The sequence below is a fragment of the Acyrthosiphon pisum genome, chromosome A2 (assembly GCF_005508785.2).
Source record: "Acyrthosiphon pisum isolate AL4f chromosome A2, pea_aphid_22Mar2018_4r6ur, whole genome shotgun sequence".
NCBI classification, from domain to species: domain Eukaryota; kingdom Metazoa; phylum Arthropoda; class Insecta; order Hemiptera; family Aphididae; genus Acyrthosiphon; species Acyrthosiphon pisum.
Window position 1 is genome coordinate 101,936,224 of NC_042495.1, and position 22,678 is coordinate 101,958,901.

Consider the following 22,678-nt stretch of genomic DNA (forward strand, 5'->3'; position numbering starts at 1 on the left):
ACACAAATATTTACACCTGCATGGTAGGTATCGCTAGAGTAAACTTACTAAAATTAATTGTTTATAATAAACATCAATAGGATACTAAATACATATAATATTATATATTATAATGATTAATTGAGTCCATACTCCATCGGGTTCAAACCAACTATGTAAATAATATAAATAAATTTATGATATGTAATTATTTATTTTGCTCTACACACGTAACCATTCTTTCGATTTATTGTCTTAAGATAAATATAAACTAAATTTATCCTCAAGGTTCAATATTTTAACATAAAATACAATTATGAATTGTGATTTAATTATTTTTAATATTTAATAAAAATCATAATAATTTTTAACATTGATAGGAGGTACACCTACTATAGCCATAGTTATTGTATAAATCAGCTATTATCTACACAGATAATTACTTTTTTAATATATTATATAACATGAACATTTATAAAAAGTGAACCAGTCAACAGATACCTACTAATATATTATACGTCTATATCATGGGAAATCTTTGTTTTTTGTTCACTTGTTAAAATAGTAAGTACTTACCAATAGGTGACCTACAAATAAACTTTTTATAGTTTCAACTTTCTATCTATAACACCTGTTTACTGTTCATTATATAGGAATCTATAGGCACAATTTATTGGAGGGGCTAAGCCCAAATTCAATATTTAATTTAGGCCCTCCAAACATTACGTACATTATATTGTGTTTTGAGGTTAAATAAGGGTGGGTGGGTAAAACATCCACGGGTCAGTTTTTTTACACTCGAAATAAATTGAAACGTCGTTAATGAATAAGATTAACTATTTAAGAAATCATCGTAATACCTGCTCATGTGTTGTTTCCGTCTAATGCATAACATAGCAACATTTAGGTACGTTCAGCATTTCCAATTTTGTGTTGTCAGCTTAAATGTAAGTTAATGAATAGAACATTTTTAAATTTTAATATTTTACATTACTCATTAAAATAACATAAAAAACCAATAAGATAACACAGATAGTATAACACCTATTATAGTATAACTTATTATCTTTAAGTTTTATAATAACAAATTCACTCTAATATTAAAAATTTGAACGGCTGAACGTAAAAGTTGGTATGTTGTCCATTTGCAAGACTGCAGAAACAACTTAGTATACGGATGTGACGTTCTCTAAGTTTTTTAAGTTAGAAGGGAATAAATTACTTTCCGTTCAAAAGTTTTTATAAGGAATAATTTGATACTATTTATATTTATATTTTATAGTAATGTAAAATACGAATTTAACCTAATTTTAATAAGTAAAATTACAGAACCATGGTTAGGTGCACCTAAAATTTTATTATTAGGAATAGCTCCTATCCCTATGCTTATAATCACATTATTTAATATAGGGAATATGTATACTTACATTTAAATTAAATTAATAGTATACTATCTTAAAAGTTTTAACATAAAAATATATTAGACCCTGTTTGACATGTAGATGTATTATATACCTACTCAGTACTCATTACACAAATATTACGGGTATTTGCATATATTTTTTTTAAATGGATATTATACATAAAATAGTTAAACTTTAATTAAATGGTGATTTTTACCTCTTCCTACACTTAAAAATACTTTATTTGATTTTTATATTTTCATAATATATGCTTGATTAAAATACGATTATTTTTTTTATTTTACCTAACAATTTAAACATCTTCCCTGAAGACTTAAATATGTAGTCATAATACGATGTATTACTTACGTGATGGAGAGTATTGAATCTCGTGCCTATTCAGTCGGAATAAAATCGTACTTACTACGGATGGTTAGACTAAAATAAAAGTATACAAAAAAATAATAAATAAAACGCAACTAAAAATGAACACAAAAACTTCTCATCTAGTAAAACACAAAAATTATCTAAAACAAAACATATTTTAGTAACACGAATACTTACCTTTCAATTTTGTGTTTTTAAGATTTATTGAGCAAATATGGGATACTGGATAGAGTACCGTTAATATATAAATGTTTTATAGAAATTGTATCAGTTATTGAGTACATTACATATTTGAATAGTATATATATTTTGAACAACGCTTAAGTATCAAAACATAAATGAGTATAAAGCTTAAGTAAAACTCCAATATAATATAATATGGTCAAATAGTTTGTACAACCCAGAAAATAGCTTAAAAAAAACTAAAAATCTACACTCTAAAAATCATATTAACACACAATAAAAAAAGTAAGATCTGTCGATACGTAATCATTAAATTCAGTTCCAAAAAATAGATTATTCATTAAGTAGATAATTTGTAATATTTGTTGACTATAACAAAAAATAAACATTATACATACAAAATATCAAATTATCATAGTATCAGACAAACTTAAAATATAATAGTAAAATTTGGCACTAAAAAATCGTAAACGATAAAAAAAATATATATTTATTTATTATAGTAATATAATAATAATAATAATTGAGCATTCTTCTATTATTGGTGTACGACTTTCGGGTCTTCGAACACCGAGTTTTGTACTACAGACGTCGGAGGTTTGTGATAATTGCGCACGTGCTTTAACAGGTTGGACCGAACCTTGCACCTGTACGGGCAATGAGGACACAAGCATCGGGGTTCTTTGCCGCATTCGTTTTGCAGGTGACTCTTAAGCGAGCTCCTCCATTTGTACGTTCGGCTACATTTCGGACACTCGTAACGCACAGTCGTCGAGTTATCGAGAGTGGTGCCGGTGATGGCAAACATGAAGTCTGTAGGAAATAATAAATTGCAATTACGCCTACAATATAGATCGAGCTGTGCTTCACACCGATGGTAACTTTAAAAACGTGCTGTAATTTAAATCTAATTGGAAAAAAAAAATTCGCACAACAGGAGGAATAATGACCAACACGAAAAATCGTTTTTCGTCTAATCGAAAATCCAAAAACTATAGTATAATAGAAACGCATACGCGTACATACATTAACATTTTTTTTTTTTTTTATATAAATGTATTATGCCCCGTGATTAGTTAGTCCCAATGTGACCCAGAGTGCAGGCACAACTCGAATATATTTAAAACATTTTTTAATTAGGAGCAACCACAAAAGCATGCGCGAACAACCCAAAATCTTGCTATTAATATTATATTATGTATATTTAAGTAGGTATACATAATTAATTAAATACATTTTTTTCAATAATTTCAAGGGTAATAAAATAAAATGAATACTTACTTGATGACAGTACTTACAGGTACCTAAGCACATGTTCATATATATATATATATATATATATAATCCAAAGCAAAAATGAAATTTAAATTTATATAAATGAATTCCCAAGTTAGTACATTGACACTTACAAAAATATGATAATAAACATATCGCCCTTTGGTCATGACAAAAACCAAACTTTTGAAACACCCCATAGCAGAGCAAGCAACAATGAATGATACACCATATATTTTTGCAAGGGTGAAGAGAAAGGTTGCCTAAATATGAATACAATATTAATATCAACACTAAAAAAAAAAACTTATAAATTCGTTAAAAATTTCATGTTTTTTTTTTGTTTTAATAAAAATAATACAATAAAAAGCAATGGATGTAAACATAAATACTCATGGGATAATTAATGAAGTAATACATGATAATATATGGGGGCTTAAAGGGAAACAATAAAAGAATTAATAATACGAAACAAAAATGAAATTATATAATCTAATGAGGATAATAATGATTGAAATAAATATAAATTCAATTAATAACTAAATAAAAAAAAAACGAAGTGCTTAACTTAATAAATAATACTTATTAACAAATTAGTATGACACATTACGAATATTTGATTTTATGTGCATAGACTAAGATTTTAAATTTGTATTATTTACACAATAAATATATAATAATCCATTTATACACTAACAATAGTTTTATACATGTTTGTAATAAAAATATCTCCAAAAGAATAAAAAAAAAAATTCTTTTATATAATATGGCAAAACAAGTAAATGGAAGTTGAAAATAAATATTAAATAATCTACAAGAAGTATTTTTTCAAATGGCACTTTTTGGTGGGGAAAATAGAAGATTACATAAATAAAAAGATTTGTTATGCATCTTAATCTAAAATAAAAATGTTTTTCTAAAACAAACAAAATAAATGCAAATAAAACAGTACAGACAAAAAGGCACGATTATCACATGGTTTCTGCCGACTGGCAATCAACATTGATCAATACAAAAATATATTTTAAACATTCTTAAAATCAGACTTTTTAAAGTTGGTTAAAAAATAATTTGATTGTGCAATACAATATTTTTTGATTATAAATTGATTTCAGTTTCATTTTTGGTATAATTGTGTCCAACTAACATTATACGAGTATATATCACACTTATATATATATATATTACGGTAGGCATTATCATATAGAATGTTCTTAAATACATTAGTGGAGATTGGCGGAGGACACTAATTAGGATAACATATAATTATGTACATAATAACAATTCGTTGCAAAACATGACTTATTTCAAATAAATAGCATAATTAATGGCGATTTTAACAATCCAACAAGCTAACATACATATCGACTAGGCCAACAAACAAAATGAATCATATCACAGTTGGAGTACTATTATTAAATAATTTAAAAATGATATTATCATTAAAGGGCTAAAGTGGAAATAAGTATTTTTAATTTCTCAAAATGTATAAATAATAGATACAACACAAATTTTGTTTGTTTATATTTAAATACACATGCACAAATACATATATCATATATGTTTGTATTTACTATACAAAAAATCAAATAGTAGCAAAAAGATTATTTGGGAATGAGATATATCTAGTGTAAATCAAAAGTGAAATGTAAATAGTAATTATTACTTATTGAAGTCAATTGGACCAATTAAAATCGCCAGATGTGATACGCCTAACTCTTAACTTAATTTACTACGATACAATAAATAATTTGTGTACACAATGTAAACAATTGTATACTTCATTGGCACTTTTAACACTTAAGACTAAGGTCTAAAAAAAATATTTTGATATTCGCATATATAAAACCATTTTCATTACACGGACTTGAACAATATGACCAGTCAATATGTGAACATTACGGCACTTTAATTTGATTAAAAAGTTTGTACTTATGAGTTAATATCTCCTACAGCTGTTGCCGTTGTTGCAGCTGTCGTAGTTTGTCCAGTAATATTTTGAAATTCTTCTGAGCATTTTTCTCTATGCATGCGTTCAATATGCCGAGCAACGTGCATTTTTTGTTTAGCTCTGTAATTGCAAAATGGACATTGGAATTGTGGGTCTTTTCCGCACTCCCATTTTTGATGATTGCGTAATGAGCTTTTAAGTTTATAATGCCTTCCGCAACGTGGGCATTCTACTCCACCACTCGTGCTTGGTGAACTTGCATTACTGATTTGTAACGTGTCATTAGGTGAAGTTGGATCAAACTTACAGTTGTTGTAGTAGTTAGTGAATTTGAAATTTATGGCAGACATTGGGCCATTTGGGCCAAATGAATTGAAAAGCGGCACAAGGGATCGTTGAGTAGGAGGATATCCATCCCAGTTTTCACCTCCATCCTGCCATCTTTTTATTATTTCTGTAAAGGATCCGAATAACAAACATGACAGAAAAATTTAGACAATAAATCAAAAGGAGGGAAAAATAACTTCCGATGACATTAATTTTTTATATGACATGTTCCCTTAATGATTTTCTTGATTGAAATACATGGTAAATAGAAATTTTTAAATGTTTTTATTTATTTAAATACATTTAGATAGTTATATTTTCAATCAAATTCAATGCAGTAAAATTTTTATATTTCTTAACCATTTTGGTGTAGTCAATAGAATAACAGCATAAAAAGTCTTAGTAATTCTTATATTTGCAAGAGTTAAAATTACGTACCTAATAGTTTATAAATTAACTGACACCAGAAACATTAACTTACATATAAAACAATTAATTTGTTTTAACATGATGCTAATTACTTGTATGTGTTAATATATGAGTATTTTGGCGTGGCGTTAAACATTCTAACAGCAATGATATTTATTTTTTAAAAAGCCAATAGCCTAATAGAACATTCATTAAATATTAATAATTATTTAATTTATGTATATACATATATATATATTAATAAATACACTTATACATAATATTGTTTATGTATATATAAATATATATTTATATATATATATGTATATTTGAAAGTATAATAGAAGACAGTATAGAAGATATGTTAAACCAATCCAAGCGCAACAACATTAATATTAGTTATTATATATTTATTCATGACTTACGCACTATCATACTTCGGACACAAATTTCACGATGAAATAGTGATAGACCAATATAAAAACAATGAATACATAAAATGTCAATTTGCGTAGATCTAAATATAATTCAAAAGAAGAAGGCATTTTGGATCTTACTATAGCTTTATTTAAAAATAATTTAACTAAATGGATATAATAAAACGTACACTCCCAACACTCACGAGGATAAGACTTAGTGATGTTTGTTTAAGATAAGGTTTATCTTAGTTCCACTTTATAAAAGAGTATTGTGTATAAAATTATTATTCAACAGGTCGCAAATTGTTGGAGTGAATTTGAATAACAATTATTTATGTTAATGACATGCTAATTATCAAAAATATAGATAGTTTAAAAAAATAGAACATTTTCTTTTTTTTTACTAAACAATTAGTTAACAACACAGGAAATCATAATATATAATATGATATTGAAAATGCTTGATGGTTATATTTAGTATTTATCATGTGTGGACATTTTCCAATGAAAGTCTTAAATCTAATTGAAATTCATAAGGTACAAATAGGCTTTCTCCTGTGTTCCTAAATAAACTTTTTGAATTGTTAATTACAATGTTATGGTATTTTAACCTTTTATGGTTTAGTAACATGTACAGACAAATACAGAACATCAGGAATAAATGTAGGTTATATCTAATAAAACTAATAAGTAATGGCTAATAATTACACATTTTCCTTTAAATTGCAATCATACTATTAGGTAGCAGAATAATACTATTTTTGTTTAATAAACGGACAATTAAAACGAAAATAATAACATTTAATCAAAAAGTACCATAAGACTTAGTAAATTGACATTTAAAAACATACAAATAATTAACAATATTTAAGGATAAAAATGAATTGTTTATAAATTTTATATTATTTTAACTATTTTATGTTGACTGTACTATTTAAAGTAAATATACATATTGTTAGAATTAAGGTAAAAAACAATTAACATTATTATTTTATAAATAGAATTACAAAACACAGCCCTTTAATCATAAGACATAGAAGGAAAAAAATATAATTTACATTGCCTATTCAATTGACAATAGTATAAAATGTGTCCATAAAATGTGAACTAAACATTTATATATAATATAATATATACGAGACTTGTCTAGAATTTGTACATTAATGTTTATTGCTATTTATTGAAAATTCAGTCTATTTTAATAAACACAGTAATGATGACAATTAATATTATTAGAGTTTATATCCTATTCCCATCCAAAAAAAAATATTGGAGCATTTTTTCTGAATACAGAAAATTTTAAATATAATATAATGCTAATAAAAATATTCAGTTTTGATGTTATCAGTTTTATGCCTGTACTTCATGTGCGTCAACAAGTGAGCTTTCTGTTTTGCTTTATACGAGCACATGTAGCATTTGAATTGCGGCTCTTTACCGCACTCCCAGCGCTGATGGTTCAACAATGAGCTCTTCAATTTGTAATGACGGCCGCACCTCGTACAGCTTATTGCTAAGGAAAGCACACACAACACACATACCACATAGAGTTTCCAGAATAATAATAATTATAATAATAAAAAAAAAAATTGGTTTGTAATCTAACCGGACCCAGTTAGTACATCCATGCCCATTATTAGTTAAAAAAATAATTTAGGATATATACAGTAATTCTGAATTTGTTTTTACACAAATAAATGAATAATATAAAATGAATGATTTCATACAAATCAATAATAGCGTAGGTAATACAAAATATAATTCTTAACTGTGGGTTTAGGAACAAAATATACACTTTTTATTATACTTTTTTTTTTTGTTTATTTTTCTTTATTTGTACTCATAACGTAACATGCTAATGATTACTAGGATCATAGATTAAAATTATTATATATGTATTAAAAATTTTCAATTTTTACATTTTAATATAATTTTTCTTAGAAAATATAAAGAAAATAGTGCTAGTTCCCTTCATAAAAAAAAAAAAAATAGAATAAAAATGATAAACAAAGCCCATATTATAAGATACAAACCACCAAGATTACGTAACAAAAGATATAAACAAATAGCAAGGCTGGACAATTTTTTAATTTAAGTTATATAGAATATGGTAAGTTAAGTTGAGTAAGTTTTAAAGTTACCTGATAATGTTTTTTAACTAAGTTAAATTAATAATTAAATTATAAACTTGAAGCTTACGTCATATTACTAAGTAAAAAAATAAACTTTATTGACTCAGTTAAAAGATTAAATTTTAAATTTTGTAAGCGGGAAAAAAATAGCATACCTATGCAATAGATGAATTTCAATAATTTTCTAAGCTAGGACCATTATGGCCTATATGCATTCCACATATGAATGTTTATGGGGGATTATTAGAGGGAAGTTGAGTCTCTAGCTCTTCTTCCCCATCCACCAAAGGGGAAATCCAAAGTTGAATCCACCAGTAATTCTTGAGTAATTACTTGAAGTTGTGTTAACATTTTGTACTATATATTATGTATTTTTATATTATTATATTTCAGTATTTGGGATAATTTACATCTTTATATCCATTGAAAAAATTGTCTTTATAAGTTATTATATTTATATTATTATGTGTATATGAGAATTACAAAGTCCAAACAGTATTTAATGATTGCACATTTTAGATTTTCCTATATAAAGTCTTGCAATTTTTTATCACAAATAATATCTCTTAAGCAAATAAATGTATAAATAAATAAATTAGTTTTAAACAATTAAACTTAATTTTAATACTTTTCAAAAACTTGAAGGTAACATGTAGTAAACATTATAAAAGTAGCATATTAAGTTAAAGTTAATTCCAAAAATAAGTGATGATTTAATTAACTTATTTATTGCCCAGCCTTGACAAATAGTATAAATAGTAAATAATAAAATTGTCTAAACTTGATAAGTCATAGGCTATATCTTAACGAATTTGATACAATGTTAATCGTGATACACAACTTTTCCAAAGCAAAATAATATTATACATGTTTCTATTAAATTTATACCTATACAGAAAATGTCATAATTTATGAAAGGATTGCTAACCAATGTTATTCCATCCAAATTTAAGACATATAAATATTGTGAGTAAAAAATATGTAAGTTTATTGAAATATAAATATGCATACATGTAAATTGTAATATAAAACATATTTTATACATATTTTATACAAGATAGCCTTTATATTATACTTTGTCATTTACATGACTGAATTGGTCATGATAATATTTATATCATATTATTATAAACTTAATAAAAAAAGTTTCAATAAAAATTATTTAAATTCATTTTTTTTTTTATATACATTTTATCAAATTTGAATTATTCAGGTATTGAAATAAATAAATATCTTTGATAATATAAGCTTTAAAATTGACTATATTATTTATTATTATTTTTATTTTATACGTATATTAGGTTGCCCATATAGCATAATCAGCTCCAACACCAAAGTATTGGGAAGACCCAATCTTGGATCTAGCCAATTGCCAATCCGTTCTATTGTTCTACAACATACCATCAACCCATCTAACTTTAGTAATTTTACTAAAAATATTTTAAGTAGTAGCAAGTTGAAAATAAATATACCTATTTATATGTATCCGTGATAAATAAATACTTTTGGCATAATGGTTTTCTCCATGTTCGTCACATTTAACATAGTTATACTTACTCCATATTTCACCCAGTCATAAAATTTTTTAAATTAAGGTATTATTTATTATAAAAATTATAAGGAATCTTAATAATATATTTATTTTTCAAAGTTATTATTGTTCACAAATAATTATAATATTAAAACAATCTTCAGGCGAAACATAGATACTATTTTTATAATTGTCATTGTATGTAATAATACCTTAATTTCAATAATATTATACCATAATGAACAAATTACTGAGAAGTATATGGCTTTTTTATATGTGTGGAAGACAAAGAAAAACATGTGGGCAAAAAAATTAATTTTTTTCTATACTTTTGAAGTATGTACGTAGTTTGTGAGAAAAATATTATTTGGTGGTTATTAATCATACTATAGTTTTTGTATGTAATGAGAAAATTATGTTTTTAAATTAATTAATTATATAATTAACTATAAATAATCAATAAATATCAATAATAATAATTTAGGTACCGAAACTCCAATAGAAGTTTACATATTATGCTAAATAATTCTAACATAAAAAAAATTTAATTTTTATAGAAAGTAATAATTAAAGGGATTCCACCCGGTGATTTTCTGTCTTTGGTCCAACAAACAGACAACACAGAATTGTAGATGTGTTCTTTGCTAACATAGCAACCGATAAAGTGAAGCGATAAGAATTCTGAAAACAGATTTGTATTTTTCATGTCAACTTGAAATCGACTTTCCCACATTTATGTTATTAACACCCAAATTCCTAAAAACGTTATATTAAAAAAGAGTAATTGAAAAAATTGTCATATTACAATTCTTGGAAAAGTTAAAATCAATAAATCAAAAATGTGGTAGTCGATTTCAAGTAGACTACAAATTCAAATCTGTTTTTAGAATTCTTATCCCTTTATTAGATCATTTGGTATGTTTGGAAAGTAACATGTATAAAATCCTATGTCGCACTTGTGTTAGACAATGACAGAAAATCACGGGGTGGAATCCCCTTAATGTAATGTTTACTATAATAAAATGTAAATATTTTTTTAATAAGATATTAGTCTTTAAACAAAAGAGTCTATATTAATTAGTTCTAGTTAAAGATAAAAATGACTATTAACTATTTTTCACTAAAAGAATATTTTTGTGTAAAGTATTCATATTATTTGTTAGTAAAAGATTATAATATTCAATAAATGTAATATGAAAAACAGATGTTTACATTAAAAAAAAATAGAATTTATGTAAAAAATCATTGATTTAAATACATTCATAAAAACAATACTATTTAATTTATTAGTATAGAAACATTTAAAGAAAGTACAAGTCCGCAAATCTTAAAATCTAAATGAGCTTAAAGGAAACATTGAAGATCAAGTAGCAAACATTCCAGCTGAAGAATTGCATCAATTGAGCCAAAGCACAACAAACAGAGTATAACATTGTCTACTGGCTTTTGGTAAACTGATAATTTATAGAAGTATATTATATGTAAATAATACTAATTGGTATTTATTTAAATATTCTTACTGTTAGTTCTAACAATTCTAGCTATTTATAAACTTAATTTAACGAGAACTATTTTTTGTTAATTATCAATATTTAGAGAGAACACCCTGTATAATACATGTTTACATATTGGTAAGTTTTAATCTTTTGGAAAAACAAGAAATATTTATCAAATAAAGAAATAAGTTAAAATATTAATTAATTATATTGAACATGTGTTATATCGTCTTTCCAAATAATAGAATTGATAATTCATTATAGATGTCTATAGATATATTATTTTCAAAACTACAAGTAATAATAGTAGTAAAATATATTTCATTAGGTACCTACCTAACATTTATACTGGTCATAAGAAACAAACTTTGCGCTAGTCAAATGGTCAATGATAAACCTGTAATAAGATATCTAAGAAAGGCCAAAGATAAGAAATGTTTTATTATATCCTGTATAGCAAGTGGTGTCAGAAAAAAACGTAGTTGCTCATTAAAAAAAAAAAAAAAAAATACAAAAACAAAGAATTCTATTTAACAAATTTTTATCTAGAATTATTTAATATTGATTTCTATGACTTTTTTTTATATTTCAACTAGATAGAATTTACAAAGAATAAGATTATTCCATTATGCCATAGGTTTGTTTGTTGTGAACAAAAAATGCTCCAACAAATTAAAACATATTTAATTTAAAATAGTGTTTGTATTGAATTTTGAGTTCACATTATAATTCACAGTAACATTTTACAATACAATTTATAATATGTTATATCTTATAACTTGTAGTTCACGTGACTAAAATTAAATCTTATATAATAATACAACAAATAAAACACATTAGTAGATATTATTTTCTATTATCCATCAGTCGTTAGTATTTAGTTGGACTTTAATCACACATAGTAGATCTGTTTGTAATACAATTTAAATCATAATCTTGTCTATATTTAAACAGTGTATAAGATAAGAAATGCTAGTAATCTGGTCAAATTCTCAGAGGAAATCTTCACATCGTTATTAAAATAAATTGTCAGATTTTAATGTAGTATACATAATCGCGCTAGATAACCTTCATTTATCATAATATAATGGTGAAGTGCGCAAGATATAATATAATTATTTAAAAAAAAACTTACTTATGTTTACCTGTAATTTCATTTTTTGCTAAAATACAATGATCTAAGAAATAATAAATTGAAGCAAATATATAAATTTTTGTATAAAAAAGCAACCACAAAACCAAGCTTATACATGCAAATAAAATAAACCATAGGTACTAATAAAATCATGCAAATTGTAATACAGTGTTAGTAGGAAAATTGTTGTTAACCAACTTGGAAAGTATAATGTAAAATTCTCAAAAATACATAAAAGTATACTTTGATCATGAAATATTACTTTAGTATGGGTATATACAAAACTAAACAATAATGTATTGAGTCAATTTATCGGGAACATACTTAAATATAAATATATTTTTTTGATATTTTATATAAAATTACAATTAATTTAATTTTCAATTTGTAAAATATCTAATCTTAATAATATAACTATTAAAATGTATTATTCATATTTTTTTAAAAAATTAGTTAGGTTTTTAATGTTTTTTTAAATTTAATCTCAAATCAATGTATATTTTTAAATAATACAAAGAAATGTTTTATCATTATATTATATAAATTTATATATTTTTGTTAATGGGTACTTTTGAAAAAGATATAAATTTACATGTACCTCATCCACAAAAATATTTTCTTTGTCCCTTATTCATGCATAATGGATACACATTTAATTTTAAAATTAATTATTTTATTTTATTCATTTGAAATTTAATTATTTATTGTACGCTTATTTCTACAATTAATATAAATACAAATCTTACCTTTACAATCCATTGGTGTATTAACAGTACTGGTGCTATCTTGATTAGTTGTGTCTAATTGCCATGAATTTGTTTGAGGCGCTGCTAAAATATAAACAAAACACCAATAGATAAGTACCTAAATATAAAATAAACTGGCGAGGTTATTATTTAAAAATGTATGGGTACTAAATAACCACACGAGTAATACACCCTAAGAAAAAATGATATATCCTGGATGATACATTGGATATCCTTAGAATACATTTTAATAGAAATTAGAGTAACAATAACTCTGTATTTGTATCATACAACAAATAGAGAGTTATCTTTTATGTATATTAAATAAAAATTTTTCAGTACATTAGGTTAGTTAAATATTATTTATTTTAAATTATTTACCGGTGTGATTGGTGTCCCCTTGCGAAGTTCCAGGCTGTGATAATTCATTTTCATCAAATTCTTCTTCCTCCTCTTCTAAAGCCATATCTTCTACACTATCGTCATATGACATTTCTGTCAAACATTCTTGCCGGTCACCAGAAATTGATTCTACTTTTGGTTTAATTATCGTATTTTCAGTTGGTTTAAGCACTTCTTTGTCTGGTGAACACGATTTACGGTAAGGTTCTGCTTTAATTACCTTACTAACTGAAGAAGGGATGTTATTATTATTGTTAGTTGGCGATTTTTCTAATCCCTGAGGTTCAGATTCAGTCATGCTATCATCACCATTATCGGGATGATGATCATCTGATCCATTTGTTCTTTGTAATTTCCGTTTCTTGCTGGTTGGAGATAAACTACCCTCTCTTGGTCTTGAATATGTACGTACACTTTCATTTTGGCTCCAAATGGTAGGCGAGTTAGAACTAACTGATGATAAAGAAGGTGGTTGTTTTCTATGGTCAAAACGTTTAGATACTGGGTCTTCAAAATCTGAATTATCACGAACCCCAATACCAGCACTTTCTGTCAAGCCTTTGATTTGAAGAGATTCAGCAGCTTTCAAAAATGTACCAAGTTCTTCTTGAGAAATATTGACTTCGCCTCGATACATATAATCCAACATTGACTTTAATTCTTGAAATTTGATATCTTTCAAAATTAAGATTGGATGTTTCTCTTGATGTTGACTTAATAAAACCTTAAACAAAATGTAAAAATAATGTTAACATTTATTGCAACATACTTAGGTATATAATATTTAAGTACAATTTTAATCAACAAAATATATCTATAAATATGTTTTTTAAATATTGTTAGAAATTACGAATCTTACTAAGAAGAAAAAGTAGTAAATCATTTACTATTTTTATAAAATTAATAAAAAATAATAGTTTTTATCATGCTAATAGAGTTTATTGTCACAAATTTCATATTAAGTGGGTAAGCGTGGGTAAGTAATCTACTATAATACTTAACCACTAGTCCACCCTACCTAGACAAATTATATAACTATGTAGGTATAACTAGGTAATAGAGTGAATATTTTATCAAGTACCTACCTAATTTTTTTTTCAACTAGGCAGTATTAGAAAATGCATTATTCAAACAATTGATAGTCGTATCAGAAATGTTTAGAATCAATTGAATACAACAGAGGTAGGTATCTATAAGATGGCTCAAATGTTTTTAAGCAAATAATGAAAATGAAATAGGAACAAGTTGGAAAAAAGAATAGGAATTTGGAAATATACTTTTAAATGAAAAATATTATAATCTTACATAACACCTACATAAATATTATTGAAACAAGTATATAAATATTTAATAAACATAATATTTTAGTTATTTCCCTAATAAAAAAATTTAAAAAATAGGTACCTACCTACTATTAGCTATATTATTTAATATTTATAAAATACCATTAGTTAATATTAGAGACTGAACTACTCTAATAGTCTTTTGAAGAGTTTTACAACTGAAAAATGTACTCTGGAAAAGAGATCACAATAGAAAATTCATTATTATTTTTTAGCTAGGAAGTTGGAGTGTTAGTAGAATTTCTAATAGGTACTTAAAATTGTACATCATTAATTATTTCGGAATAACTTTCACTTTGTGCATTTATATAGAATGAAGTGCCTACTTATGTTAGAATAACAATATAGCCATGTATAGCCAAATTAGTTCATCACCAACATTTGTGATAAGTAGGTATCTGCCTCAAATTATTGTACAGAAATTAACTTAATAATTAATTAATGCAATGTAAATATCTTTATGTAGCTCTTAAATCAATCAGTCTAGTGAAATTTTATTTTATAAATGTTTTAATATATTTAATGGGTATTTCAAGGTTAACCTTAGCAAGACTATTTTAACTTCTATGTGATACTCATCGACATCCGGGGTATCGCAATGACCGCAATATCAGGCTTAGGTTCTATAACTATCTTTTTGGTTCTTCTGTTAGGTTACCGATTAGGTATAATAATATCAGATGTTATTTTTTACCACATTTTATTATCATACATCATGTATATACAATATTCTAACCTTAATATTAAGGTAATGTTTATTTATTTATTTTGTTAGATAAATATTAGGTAACTGTTTTCTTTTGATTTAATACTACCAATAATATTTTTTTAATTTAATTTAACACGATGAGTGCCGCGGTCGACGGGTAGTCGACAATTTGTATAGGCATCTTTATGGCCTTATAATTTACTCGGTTATCAGAGCAATTCTTCCGTTTTTATACGTGGTTATTCAGTGAAATGTCTTCTTTTCAACGGTGTATTCGGATTTTATTTTCAGCAAAGTAATGGTTATTTTTTCCCGGGACCGATTTCGCGCGGATTCTAGGGCAATGCGCGCCAAATACTATGAGGCACTCAACGTGTTAATGTTATATTAGTAATTAGGTAGGTATGAGCAACTGGCAAGTGGCACCCGCTAAAATAAGATTAATAATTGTGTTAGGTATTATTTTAATTTTTTTTTATATATTTCACTTAGGTCAGTAACTTGATTCTTAAAATCTTTTAAATTAAGATAGGTAGGTAATATAAGTATAAAAGATTATATACTGTATTATTAATAAATTATAAAAATTTTGGAAATACTGATTTTTGATATTATGGTAGGTAGGTAGTTGAGATAACTCAAGTACCATTTATTGATTTTGAATGACTCAAAAACCCTAACCAAATTTAATGTTTATACCAGTCATTAAAATATCAAATCCTACTTAATAGGTACACTACTACATTTAGAAGGTTCATATGGAAAATTTAACTGGGCGCTTAGTAAAACTATTCAAAGAGAATGTACTGGTATGAATATGAAAGCAGAAATGGTGGAGGGCTTTCAAGAAAGTGAAATCAGAAAGGTATGACTAGAAGGGTAGGGCTCAGCTAAAAATATTTTAGGAAGCAAGTTTAAAAAAGGAGAAAGGAAATTTATGGAGGAATTAAAAAAAGAAAGATCAATAATGATATCTATTTTTTTTATAAATTGAAATGTTTTTATATTTACATTTTCATTATAATAATTAAAAATTATTAATTTTCTAAAATACTTTCAGGAGGATAGTTCAAATAAAATAAGAACAAAATATGTAGGTATGTTACTAATACTTTCATCATAAAATATGTAGGTAATATATTATTAAAAAAATTGTCAAGAATTTATGCAAAATACTTATGTATTAACCATTTTAATATGATTAGCTATATCTTTATATTTATGCCATATTGATGACTGCCTGACTTTGTTTAATAAGAAAATAAAATTACTTTGTACCAAAGTATCTTTAATAATATGTAATAACAATCAATATAGGTATACCTACCTATGACTTTAATCAATTCATTTTTAATACAAAAATTATTGTGAATAATACTAACGAGTAGGTACCTATTTAAGCTATTTTGAATATTTTGATACTTTTACATTAAATATGTATTGTGCCTTTCTTCCAGTCTTCCTAATCATCTAATACAGTTAGTAAGTCGTACCTAATAAAACTGTATCAAGCAATCAATTAATTTGCACAAGTATATCTAAACCTCGATCTAAACTGATAAAATGTATACAATCACATTGTTTCAAAGAAGTATGTGACTAAGTAGTAAGTACATACATTGTTTATATTTTAAATTACCTATGTAGACACCTGCATAATAATAGGTTTAGGCATCAAAAATGTGTATATAATATTATCAATTATCAAATAATTGGTACCTACCCAGATAAAATTATGTTACATACGCAGTGAACATGAAAATTATTCAATACGGCTAAGAAAATCGATGGAAATTTTATCCCAATACGTCTGTATTTAATGTTTTTCCCAAGCGAGTACTCTGTTACCGAGTTGCTATCAATTCTACAATACTTACAGTCAAAGTAAAGACATAATATTATCTACAAAACAAAGTAGGTACCTACTAAAATGTGTCTATTTACATTTGATTCGGAGGTGTCAGTGGAATATTAATGAAAAAAAGTATGCTACCTGCCTACAGGACAAAAAAAAAAAAAAAAATATAAATTTTGTGCATGCCTATACGGACATACTTGATTAATTGGATTATAAATTATTAATATATTCGTGCGTGCGCGCGCGTGTATTAATTTGTCGTTATTATTATTATTATTATTATTATTATCATTATCATCGTCGTAGTCCGTTGGCAATAAAATATTTGCCAATTGTAGAGAATTCGATCTATACGAAAGACGAGAGAAAAAAAAAAAAAGAGAAATTTCCTTTGTCATTGCATTGTGTGCGCGAATAACGGGACAGGAAAAAGGAATGAAAAAAAAGTGAAGGGGTGTGGAACTGGTTTTCATACCGCCTGGTGAAAATCATGTGCAGACACCGTACTACAAACACACGCGCGTAAGTAGGCCAAAACAAAACGGAAATGCCCTAAAAAAATTTATACACACACACAAAATAATTAAAACCCGACTGTGGTGAGATCCTGGTAGCGATTACTAATCAATATCATAATAATATAAACGGAATTTTATCGTCTCGCGGACAAAACGACTCGAATGTCGATGGGAAAATTGAGGGAAAACGCCGGAAAAATCGCATCGATTTATATTATAATAACAAAGAACAACGTACCCGATAATAATTAACAATAACAACGATGAAACGTCGCAACCGCATTGCCTAAATCATATCGGCCATTGGTAAATCACATAATTCGGGAGAGGGCTGGCCATAGTTGTTGCCATTATATTGTTATTATCGTCACCGTCGAATATTGCACAGGCACTATACACTTACCCCCAAGTACGGACTGCAGGCGGACAACACGACTTTGTGAGCTTTCAGGTATCGTCCCTCTGCGGCCAGCGTGCAATCCACAAGGGTGCCGCTCTCCAGGAGGCTGTCGAACACCGAAATCAGTGTCCTCTGGTGGTTGTTCCATCGCAGGCAAAACTGTTGGCTGACGGACATGACGGCGTGTAGTGGCGGTGGTTCGTGCGCGCCGCGGCCTTTGGTCTTTCACACGTTTTCACGGACGGGCGGCGGGGCGCCGGGATCGGACGTCGGCGGCGGTGATGATGATGACGATGATGACGACGATGATACTGATAATGATATGGGTACGAGTGCACCGTGCCGGGGAGTGACGGCGACGATCGGTCCGCTACGCGAAACTCGGTACACGCCGGATACTGTTGTACTGGCGTTGGATCTACGCGTCCGATGCGCCGTTCTACTGGATCCGCGGCATCGCGACGAGTGGAAAAATTCGACGGCGGCGCCGATAGCGATATGCACACCACACAAACACAACGGTTCTCGGTCGGTCGGTCGCGGTCGCGGTGCAGGAAAGAATAGAAAAAATCTAATATCACGACAAATTATTTTATTAAGTCTACTATTTATTTATTACGCGTACGGCAGCGGCATGTACAAACGAGATGATATTATTTACCTATATTATTATTGTGATTATTACTATTATTATTATTATTATCCTACCGTGTATAATATTATTATATATATATACACACACACAATGATATTGTTATTATCACACACGACGTGTGTGCCCTGCGCTGCTGCTGGTCGGTTCGATTAAAATGTTGATATACATAGACATATATCTATGAATTGTTATATATAATAGTAATAATAATAATAATAACAATGTTTAGGTGTTATCGTCGTCGTTGTTGCGGTGCCCGGACCCGTTTTCGAAAACGCCCGGTGTGGTGCGCGGACGGCGAGACGGACGCGTTTCTTTTTCGACTACTACGACACCACCACAGCAGCAGATCTACACGACGATATTATTATTTTCGTCCGTTTGGGCAACACAACACGTACACACGCGCACGCACGCGGAGCCTCACACGCGCAGCACACACACACACACACACACACACACACAAACGCGCACTCGCAAAGAGGCACACGCACACGCACACCTTAAAACCGATTCGGAACCCGTACGATAGAAATGCGCGCTCGTGTGTGTTGTGTACGTGTGCGTGTGCGTAACGCAGCGTAGAACACCGCGCCAACGGGCATCGATGGGTTTGTGTGGAGGGGTGCGGACGGGAGAGGGAAGTGTGGAAAAAAACAAAAACGAGGACCAAACTCGACACACAAGCGCGCGCGCGCGTCGGAGCACACCAGGTTCGCTGCTTTACGGCTTTACGCGCGCCAGGTTCGCTATTTCACCACGCACGCGGATAGCGGCCCGTCGTGTGTGTGCGTAATACGCCATAATGGATTCGTGCATCGTGCGACCGAACGGATGTTGGGGTCGGGCGCGCGCGCGCGCGCGCACGCGGCTGTATCCGTCCCAACGTTGGCAACGGTCGTCGGTTTCCCGCAGCGCAGTGTTTCGATTATGGAGCATTCGGCGTTCGCAACGACGTTTACCCGACGCTTATTATTGCGATACGGCAAAGAAAACGCGACTGCTGCTATTCGAGTGCTGTATTTTTTCCGTCGAGCACTCGAGCAGGCAGTGCCATGCCGAGAGCGGGGCGCCGAGGCCATAAGGGAGCGAGTGCAGTAGGGTGCCGAATTAATAAGACATATATTTATATTTTTTTGCTATTAACTTGTTTAAAAAAATATATATTTTATATCCATCTCGATATTATGATAACATGAATTATAAATTATAATAATATATACAAATTACAATTTGTTTAGTTAAATGTCTATTGTCTAACACATGCATACTGTATATATTACATACATACATACATAATATTAAAATTTTTATAATACATCTTAGATATCCATCATACATAATTACATAAGTTAATACATAAGTTAATACCACTTTGGTAATACAGTGAAACCTCTCATTACCTGTCGGGCGCTAAAATGTTGTCCGTTATTCGGAAATGTCCGTTATTAAGAGGATTGTAGAAAGTATGTAGGTCAATTACCAATTGTACCTACCTAAGAAAACGACCGCTATTGGGAGGTGAACGTTAGGGAAGGTTTCACGCTGTATGATTAATATATTTTATATAGCAGGGGTGGCCAGCGAGAAGAGACTTGCGAGCCACCAAATATAATAATAAAAATGGAAGAGCCTAAATGTAAAAAAAAAGGTCATATTATTATACATTATATTACATCTTGGTTCTTACGTTAATTTACGTCCAATGTAACGTTAAGATGCGATCCGCGATTTGGCCACCCCTGTTATATAGGTAGTGGTTTACACTGTACAGTGTACAGTCTATAGGTAATAAATAATAATAGTATAGGTAATAGTATACTATTACTTTATATAATAACTAAATCCATTAGTAGACAATAATGTACACTGTACACGTATACGGATTTGGAGGGGGGTGTTTATCCCTACTTCAATTTTTTACAACATAAAAACCTGAAAATGTTGTTATAAAACATTATAATATAATATATTAATATAAATGCTTCCCAATTTGAAATTTCAGTGTAGACGAAACTATTCGTATTTTATTATAATATTTAAAATATAAATTTAATATTCGTACTTCGCTTATTATTTTTTTACGATTCACTTATCTTACTATGAACGCAACTCATCATTTTATAAGGCTTTTTATGCAGCATTCTTGCAATCATAGCCACCATCTAAATGCGGATGGCTTGGTCCTCGAGCACCCATTGAAATTTGTTTAAAAATGCATTAAAACGAAATCCAATTTTGTTAAAAATTGATAATAAGAAAAAAATACTTTAACTTCATCTGCTCAAGTAACTAATAGCAACCATTTATAAACAAAAAAAAAATGTTCGATTTCTATCGTGAATCTTAAAATCCAAGAGGGCCGAGGGGTCCCTCTTTAAAATGCGAATTTTAAATATTTGCATAAAATGTTTAGCGCACCTCTCTGGTACAGTAGTACAAAGGAATAATGAAAATTTCAAGACTATAGCTATTATAGTTTAGGCTCATTTTAGTCTTAACAATGAGGTTCCGTTCAATTATAATATGTACCGTGACAAATTAGATGACTAATCTGTCATGATATGTATTTACCAGTTACCAATAGACTTGTCACTTATGGATAATATTATGAATGGAACAACAGACATTCATGCATAGAGCCATAGAGCAATAGTAACAGTATGTTTTCGTATTGTTGATGATAATTTGGTGGTTATGTTATTAAGAATGGATGAAATTGAAGCCTTTATACACTATTTATTTAATGCCGAGGAGGGCTTTTCACCTAGAGAGCACTGAATGATTTATTGAAATCTTGGCGCCTATTATCGCATGTAATCTTTATTTGAGTCGTCTTTATTGTATATTTTGTTGTTGCAATAAAATAAACAATAAACGTATATTATAATTTAGAACAGTGGTTCCAAACCCGTAACCATGCATTTTAAATTCAAATTTTCGCGAAGCTTAAAACAATCATAATAATTGTAAACATAATTATCATGAGTTAGCACTAAATTATAGTAGGTATAAGTATAAAATAATACAAAATATAAATAACACTTACAAGTTAACTGATTATTTATTATTCATATTTTTAATATGAATAATAATTATTTTATAATATGAATATTATAAAGGTAGGTATTTAATTATTTGAGGAAGATTTATTATTTTAAATACCTATTCATACAAAATTATTCTGAAAAAATATGTGAATTATGCACTCGCGACTCACTATAAAAACCTCCGCACCGTAATTTGGGTCGCGACCCGAGGTGGAACCCAACCCGCTGCTTTAGAGAACCTATAAACAGTTTATAGATACCAATTTATTATAATATTAGATATTAATCATGTGTTATGAATGTTATGATGTATTTTATACTCCATTAATATGATCGGTGATTGAGCTTAGAATACAATTAGAACGGCGATC

At 28.3% G+C, this 22,678-nt stretch overlaps 1 protein-coding gene across 9 annotated transcripts in view; it reads right to left on the minus strand.

Annotated features, from left to right (window-relative positions):
- The window catches only part of LOC100160367 (longitudinals lacking protein, isoforms A/B/D/L), a 27,012-nt gene extending 6,994 nt beyond the window's left edge, over nucleotides 1-20,018 (minus strand). Inside the window, exons 1-4 of one of the 9 annotated variants that reach the window (XM_029489261.1) lie at nucleotides 18,606-20,013; nucleotides 13,754-14,498; nucleotides 13,373-13,453; nucleotides 2,058-2,765 (exon numbers count right to left, since the gene is read on the minus strand). In XM_029489261.1, coding sequence (XP_029345121.1) covers nucleotides 2,491-2,765; nucleotides 13,373-13,453; nucleotides 13,754-14,498; nucleotides 18,606-18,779 — 1,275 coding nt within the window. In that variant the 5' untranslated portion in view covers nucleotides 18,780-20,013 and the 3' untranslated portion in view covers nucleotides 2,058-2,490. Of the gene's footprint in view, nucleotides 1-2,057; nucleotides 2,766-3,541; nucleotides 5,633-6,338; nucleotides 7,846-13,372; nucleotides 13,457-13,753; nucleotides 14,499-18,605 lie in introns of those variants that run through there. The other 8 variants (XM_008186286.3, XM_008186283.3, XM_001947407.5 and 5 more) reach the window with 8 other exon arrangements.
- Nucleotides 20,019-22,678: the final 2,660 nt, after the last annotated feature.